General features: G+C 35.0%; 1 protein-coding gene across 1 annotated transcript in view; it reads right to left on the bottom strand.

Moving 5' to 3' along the window:
- The window catches only part of LOC109373905 (sodium channel protein type 2 subunit alpha-like), a 167,227-nt gene that overhangs the window by 28,549 nt on the left and 130,129 nt on the right, over positions 1 to 8,549 (bottom strand). Inside the window, exon 14 of the mRNA XM_019628148.1 lies at positions 463 to 607. Within this exon, the coding sequence (XP_019483693.1) occupies positions 463 to 607 (145 nt within the window). The remainder of the gene's footprint in view (positions 1 to 462; positions 608 to 8,549) is intronic.

The following is an 8,549-nucleotide window of genomic DNA, read 5'->3' as shown; positions in this document are numbered from 1 at the left end:
GAGGCAGATCAGTCGCCGGCTTCTGGACGGCCGCTCACTGGCTTTGCTTTTATTAGATATTCAAGAAGGCACCAAAACCCCCAGATAGTTAGCGGCATTTCTTAGAGTTGAACAGGATCCACAAAAATAAGAATACAGTAAAACCTCGGATTGCAATTGACTTGGTTTGCAAGTGTTCTGCAAGACGAGCAAACATTTCTAATACATTTTAACGTGGTAAACGAGCGATGTCTTGCAATACAAGTAGTTTGTTTCCGGAAAGAATTATGCTCGCAAACCAAGGCATTACTATATCTGATTATATAAATTAAATCTTACCTTTTTAAGGAGCATCTTTGTTTTGATATAGAAAAACATAACAAACAGTTGCTGGATAGACAGAGGTAGTTAAAAGGAGGCGGAGAGACAATAGCTGCACGGAGAAGAGCAGTCTAATGAGCATGTCTGCATTAGTCCCCTCACCTTCCGTAAAACAGGCTTCCGGTTCCAGGGATTCTTCAGGTTCAACTTCAGGTTGTTCTCCCTCAGCGGGAGCTCCTATATCCACAGTGCTGCCTTCAGATGAGCTAGTTGCATTTAGCTTCTGAAAATCAATTTCACAGAAAAGCTTTTAAAATATTTTCTTTATAATATAAAAATTCAAAAGGCGTGACCTCAAGTCTTCTGTATGCATTTCCTTGATCTGTAATTTAAGAATATCTTAAACATAATGCCAGTCCGCTTTAGTAGAGGTGGGGGTCACAAGATTAGATACGGCACCACAGGATGTTTTTTTTCTTTAAAACTCCGGTGCTAAACACTTAAATAATTTTTGATCAAGTCCAGGTACAGAGATTCTGAAATAAAATCCTGCAGAGAGCTTATGTAAGCTGCCAGAGTTGTATGGTTGTCTGTGATCTTGCTTTTGTAAATTAGTTTGCAAATGGTATAGTTCGTTTTATTCTAAAATTGTGACCCAACCAACGAAAGCTGCACAAGTGTATTTTCATGTCAAATGCAGAAAAGATTTGATCAAATGCACATTAACAGCAACAATCTAAATTTATCCACTTTTCATTGACATGAAAACAAATACCACTGGTTGTTATTAAACATATTCTATAGTTTTCTAATTTCAGAAAGAGCAGCACATGGTTAGCTTTATAGCAAGAGCTGATATTTTGCATTCTCTTTGGCCAATGCACGCCTGGGTTTCACTGTGCATTCGGAAACTACTTGTTACTCTGGCACTCTTACCTGTCCTGTTAGTACAGGCAGAAATGAATCTTTGGTTGTTATTTTGTTTTCCTTTAGGATAAATCAAATACCACCAGAGAAAAATATACTAGAAAGAAGTTTTTTTAAACCTTGAAGCAAGAAACTTTAGCCAGGTCAGGCTGTTCCTGGGATCAGCGTAAATGAAGGGATCCCAGCCTTTCACCTGGTCTTAAAANTTATCAGCAACAATGTAATAAACACTTTTGTGTAATTTGTGTACTATTAGATCAAAAGCTCATCAAAAAATATTTATTGAATACCTGCTGTTTTCAAGAAGCTGTATTGGACAAATTATAATACTAGAATGTGTAAAACATAACATGGCTCTAAAAAGAATGTGCATTTTAAGCAGGGAGATTTTGCCCACAGGTTTTATAGTTATAAAAAAGCAACAATTACCACAAAATAAATAAGGTATTGTGAGAGTTCACTGGCAGAGATTAATTTCTGATATTGAGCTTTATGGAGGAAATGGATTTGAGGCTACACTTTGAAGGGTGTGTAAGGGTCAGGTCTAGTACATGGAGTTCTGAAGGAATGGAGATAAATGATACAAGTAAAACTTGGTGACAGGGACATCTGGAAGCTGCATGATGGAGAGAATTAAAAGTCAAGACTAGAAGACTCTGAGAGCCAATCTAAACAAAGGACCTAAATTAGTCAGTTAGAAAACTTAAATTCTATGTGCTGTCTAATGGGGAAAACTCTAAAGGGCTTATTTGGGAGTTATGAAGATGTACCTGGTAAGAACACTGATTCAGAAGTATTTATGCCTATTTAAGGAATTAGATGGTAGAAAAGAAGTTAAGAGTCTGTGAGGTTCAATCAGCTGAACATTAAAGAAAGTGAAACTAAGGGTGATGGTGGTGACAGTGGTCAGGGATCAGAAGATACTGCTGAGTCAGTTGGACCTGACAGCACATATGACATGGGGGCATGAGGTGTGGAAGAGAAAAGAGTCAGGAAATAGGGCTTAAGCCGTGATAGAGGGCTCTTGTGCAAAGAATAGAAAAATGGAAACCTCATCTGGAAGGAGCATAATATTTTACAGTGTAGATATTTATCAGGTGATACTTCATAATGTGATCAACCAGGTCATACCCTTTGTTTCATGAAAACTTAATGAAGTACTATTAAATGTTATTAGTTTCTCAATGAAGAAATACATGGCCTATTTGTTGTTTTTGGAGGGCACGACTTTTTTCACATTTCTGTTTCCCAAAGGATCAAGAAGAATTACCTGCCCTGAAAATATTCACTGTAATGAATTAAATGAAACTGTAGCTTTTCTTAACCCCTAATGAGGATAGGAGATGAAAAAACACTGTTTAACCGAAAAGACCAGTGTTAGTGGGATTAATAAATGCCCAATTTGAGATACTGGCTTACCTCTCAGAGGGAAGGAAGGAGATTGGATAAGGAAGGGGCACTAAAGGGGCCAAATATGTATCTATTTTATTCTTAAATAAAAACTCTAAAGCAAATATGACAAACATATTCAAATTGTTAAAATTGGTTGGTGGGTATCTATGTATCATTCATTATTATTTTCCATAATGTTATGTTGGTAATATTTCATACAAAATGTTTTTTTTTAATTTTATAACAGACAAATGTTGATAGCATAATTATTATTATGCATATATTGTGACTAAAATAGGCAAATTGTCTGAGAAAGAGTAATAACTAATACAATAAAAATCATTTTTGTGATATACCACTTGAATGCTTTGTGCTGTCACAAATTTTTTCATAATCCAGTAACTGAACTGAAATATATGCAGATTTTTTAAGGAAATAGTAAAAAAGTGGCTTCCCTCATAACTTATGCTGAACAAATAGTTCTCCCTGTGAAACTATTTAAAAAGCGACCATTAATATTTAAATATTTATTTTCACCAATGCATTTAAGTCCAAAATCAATAGGTGTATGTAACATAATCTGTAATAATCTTGAAATAGTCTATTGACATCAATTGTGATTTCTAACATTTGCATAATTGCCTTTAAAAAAATAGCTTAAAATTTAAATTAAAATAGCTGTAATGTTCTTAATATAAACATAGGTCACCTTTGAAACATTTTTAGAATTAGTTATAATAAAATAGCATTATTAGTAACAATTTGAGGCAGTCATTATTATTAAAATAGACTTTTACTTAAGCAATTACTATATGGTATTGAATTTGGAGCTAAAATACAGTATGAATTATTAAATAGCTGTTATCTAAAAAAATGAGTTAACAATGAAGTGATTCCCAGGGTTTTAGAGAAAGGTTCTTTTCTACAGTAGTGTTTATATGAGAAATGTAAACAATTTCATATCCTGTGGAATTGCACGGAGTTTTAATGTCCCTTTGTTTCATTAGCAGTGCATTCCCACACTAAATCTGGATTGGGCAGCTGAATAGGACAGACGCAAACCTGACACGAGGAAGCCGGGCAGGTCCTTGGCATTTAGGCTTCCTCTCTTGCTCCTTCGCCTTCACCATGAGAACAAGCCCGGGCCAGTGTGCTAGGATGAGACCAGGGTGCAGTGGAGCTGAGTCAGCACACTGTCTCACCTAGGACCTCAGACTTGGGAGAGAGCCCAAACAAGATCAGCAAAACCAGCTAGCTGGCCATGGACTTGGGAGCAAAAATATATGCGTTTGTTACATGCCAAGGAGTTTTGGTGGTTTGATACACAGCATTAACGCGTAAGAGATAACTGATCTATGCCTCAAATAACATAATGTTAGCTTTCTTCAGAACATCCTCTTCAGATTACTCCAATGGCATGGTGTCCTGTATTATATAACTCATAGGATACATTAGTATTTCATTATCTATTATCTATTACCATCCAGAATTCATAGAAAATTTTTTTGACCTTGACGGATACAAGTAACTGTGACTCGGGGACTGTTAAACAGTAAACAATAAACATTCTTTGACTTTTAGAGTGTTGCACTTTTTAAAGCTTAAAGATAGATAGGTGTGACTTGGCTTTGCTTTTTTTTTTTTAAGATTTTTTTTATTGGGGATTTGGGGGATGGGCACAGNAATTTATATAATGGTTGAAAATACCACAAAGAACTGGCTATTATACAATAACAGTGATGTTAACATTGAATTAAAGATTGTGGAGTCAAGGTATTGCCATGAATAAGACTACTAATTAGTCTATAACTTGGATCTCCAAAAATGGGACCCACTGGTATGAATGAGTGAAAAGATTAGTTGTTGTAAAACCGCTGTGTTCAAAAAGAGAAGTAATTTACTAAGGAATCAGGCACTCCTATGGGCACAACTCTAAGTCATATGCTTTTTTCCAGGATTTGATTGACAATGAGTCCCTGATTATTCAAGCATATCAAACAAAGGAATGATACAGCAGTAAAGGGGGCCAAAGACAAAAAGTAAATAGCACAAGAATCCTAGGAAAGATTTTAAGTAAACCGCCAACGAAAAGGATGTTACATTCTTGCTGCAGTCGTATGTTTCTAATAAACTAAATGAGGCTTAGAGCTCCTTTGTCTACCTAGTTATAATACAAGTTATTCTAACCAAAGGTGGTAAGAAAGGTGAAAACATATATAATTCAATAAGAAGTGTATCTAATTTTGAGAGCCTATACAGATACACTGTTAATTGTTATACCATGGCTGATGTGTATTCATACTAAGACCTGCTCCTTTACATCTGGAATTTACCAATAAATGTATATTTTATTGTAATTTGCCTTTGATTCTTTGGATAAAAATCGATAAAAGAGAGAAAACAATAAATGCTAAATTTTGCTTTTNTTCATAAATAGCAGGATCTTAAATATCTTTCTTGAGATGGCAAAAGTAATCTTTCTGTCATGTTGACCTACCCCTCAGCAGACTACCAGTGCCCCAAAAGCACACATGTTTGGCCCATTTTGTTCTTACAGTAAGGATATTTAGAGCTTTTTTCTCCCTTAATCACTATCCCACTGGAAAACTTGCCCTGGAGAACCTACACATTCTCTAAGGTAAAATCATAAACGGGTTCCTGTTGAACCCATCCCATCATTGCTTACCCAGATCATCCCTACACACCTTTTCCCCCTTCCCACCTCTTAGGTATTGGAATTCAGTATGTACACTCTTTTAGGGAGCAGACAATATTTCCTGAGGGAGGATTAGACGCCTATTCAAAGAAATTGGCAACTGTAATAATGTGAGAGTTGAGAATAAATGAAGTCCATTTAAATTAGTTCCTACTTCGTTTGTGTTTTTCTACACTTATTCCAGCTAAATTTCATAAATACACTGGTAGATAATATACCCGCTCACTTTCCCTCATATAATTCTGTACAAAATAACTTGTAAAATAGGATACTCAGAGAATAAGGAAACTAACCTTGCCTCTTTCCAAGAAACTGGGCAAAATAAGCCATTTTCCTAAGGAGTCATATCTCATGCTTTTCTGAGGAATTAATATGTAATAAGAAAAAAATAATTCTAGCCCCTGTGTATATGTGTATCCATGGTTAATTGTGAGCAATTACACATCTGAGGTCTCATTTTAGGTTTCATATCTTTCCTCTAATATATAAGGTGTTTTCTTTCCTGAATCTAGGGTACTGGTGACTGAACATTGTGTTCCAAAGTGTAAGAGAATTCTCCAAGAATGGTATGATCATTGCTCCTTCCAGAGAACCAAATATGTTTATGGTATAGTTGTTTTATAGTTTTGGTGGCAGAAGGAGGGGAAACTGCATCTAAGTGACAAAGTATTTAACATTTCTTGAAAATAATTAAATTAGACTGAATAATTTGATTAGCATATTTTAGTGCAACCCTTCAAATGAAAGGTCCACCAAATGGATCTCACAGAATGCTATGCTCATTGCCACAGTCACATGACAAGGGAGGTCTCTTCACTTAAAAAAATGCCAAAGGAGAAGGAGCTCACATGATCCTCTTCCTACACAGAAGAGTTGGCAGTGCATGTTACACTTAATATTCTTTAGGAGAAAGTTTTCCAGCAGGTCTGGATGAAATGGAGGAGACAAAATTACCAAGGGCTGAGGAAAAACAGATGAAAAAAGTAGATTCCAGATCTATTTTTAGAATAAAAATACCACCTAGAAGACTGTGTTTCTTATTTTTTTGGTGTACAAAAGACATTTATTTCCTTTTCTTTCAGTCTCAAGAGTTTTAGGAGTAAACACCAATGGAATCTCCAAGGGGATCTATCAGACTCTAAGTACAAAATACTTCTGGTCAATTGATAAATAATGCAATGCCATTTTCTCTAAAATGAAGCAGATAAAAATTGCTCCCATGCAGCCAAAACATAAACATTCCAATTCATTTACATTATTATCACATTAAAACATCCTTTAGGAAGTTTGCACATGAATAAGGGATTGCTTTAATTTGCAGATTACCCTTCAGAAAAACTTAAAATGACACTGAACACAAAAATCACTAACGAAGTACACTCACTGAGGTTATATTTAAAAAAGGTGTGGGAGGGGGGGTCCTAGGGGAAAGAAAGTTTTTTCTGTAAAAGTCTTCCAAAGAGCACCTACATTTCTCCTTTAGGCCCTTAGCATGTTCAAAACTCTGTAACATTAAAAAATTAAATAATCCATAAAGGCATGCACTTTTACTTTTCACTGAATATAGGTTCGATTAAAATCTGCGTAAGAAAATTAGCAGCTAAATCACCTTGATAAAAAGTTAGGGTTGCCAGTCTTGCCTGACCATGCTTTATGACTCAGCATAAGAGCAGCTGTGCGTGTTTTTATTTCACTGCCAATGGATGGGCAAGGAAGGTAGCTGAGTAACATGCAGACCAGTCAAAATTCATTTAGAAACTGATTATATGTATATATGTATAACTTGCTTGGGTAACCTGGGTAAAAGTGGTGGCACGAGTCTCTGGCTGGTTAAAAAACACCAGAGCTGCATTCTTGATGTGTCCAGCTTGATTTTACCCCTGTGAGAAGTAAGAATGGTAAGCAGTGAAGGTCACCATATTGCACTAGTACGTTTCACTTTGAAAAAAGCATTCAAGCATGACTTCAACATTATTAAAATCTGAAGAAACACTGATCATTCACAATAACAAAGTAGAAAAGAAGTTACATTAAATGTAGCCAAAATAATGTAACAGTTAAAGCATACATGATTATGACATGAATTTAAGACGATATACTCTAGAGAATCTACAGAACTATCAAAGAATCACATCAATTTGGCAGACAAAATGGAAGAGGATTTAGTTCAAACACCTAACGAAACTCTGGGTCTACTCAGTTAATCTGCCCTATGGAAAGGAATTTATTTAGGTATGCCAAAAATTCAAATATGCTCCATTTTTTTACTTTAATTTTTTAACCATTTAGAAAGGAGTATCAATAAGCCTCATACCATTTCTTACTACTTTAAGTGAAATATTTAACAGCACAATCCCATCCCACCAGTTAAGAAAAGTCAAGATAGAAATAACTTGAAGACACAACATTAAAAACACACTTCAGGTGGGAATGTTTGGAATTGCGATTGTTTCAGTACTCTCTTGTTTCCTAGTGTAGAGCTACCAGGTGAAATACCAAAAGATTAAAACCAGCACATATTCCCTTTCTAGACTATTGCCCCAATCTTTTATTAGTTTATATTTAGGAAGTTTGAAATAAAGCTATAATCGAAAATTTCTCCAAATAATAAATTTTAACATCCAGGTAACAATCTCTCTAGTAGGAAGGTATTGAAAGGACTCTGCAGCTGAAGCAATAAAATAATTCTATTTCCAACTGGCAGATCCATTGTCTGCCTCCAATTCCACAGCACTGACTTCACATATACTATTTTGGAGCACTTAATTCAAACAGAAAACAAATAAAAAACTTTTTCACAACAAGAGAAATTAAAAAGATAGTTTGGCTTTTCCTCCTAAACCCCCCCCACTTTACTGGACATTCCTACTATGTCAAACATAATAAGGTTTGAGGTGAGACAAAATACATAATCTTTTAGAGAAGTCTAAGGTTTTAAAATTTCTGAATTAAGAAGGCTGGATGTCAAGCTAGCCACACCTCAAAAGATACTCAACTTTAGCTAAAAGTTTAAACTGGCTGATGGCTTCAGCATTTGATTCTTCATAATTCATTCTGGATTTATATAATACCCTAAAATTAAGCATACATACAAATAAAAATTTACTTCCCTTACTATAAGGGAAATATTTACTATTAGGAATAACTTCAAAATAACAAGAGGGGAAATATGTGTTAAAATTTAATGACCCAATTTTATTTTCTAAATGGTGAC

The sequence above is a fragment of the Hipposideros armiger genome, unplaced genomic scaffold (assembly GCF_001890085.2).
Source record: "Hipposideros armiger isolate ML-2016 unplaced genomic scaffold, ASM189008v1 scaffold_751, whole genome shotgun sequence".
Classification (NCBI taxonomy): domain Eukaryota; kingdom Metazoa; phylum Chordata; class Mammalia; order Chiroptera; family Hipposideridae; genus Hipposideros; species Hipposideros armiger.
The sequence above is the reverse complement of the archived record's forward strand: the minus strand, read 5'-3'. Positions and strand labels throughout refer to the sequence as shown.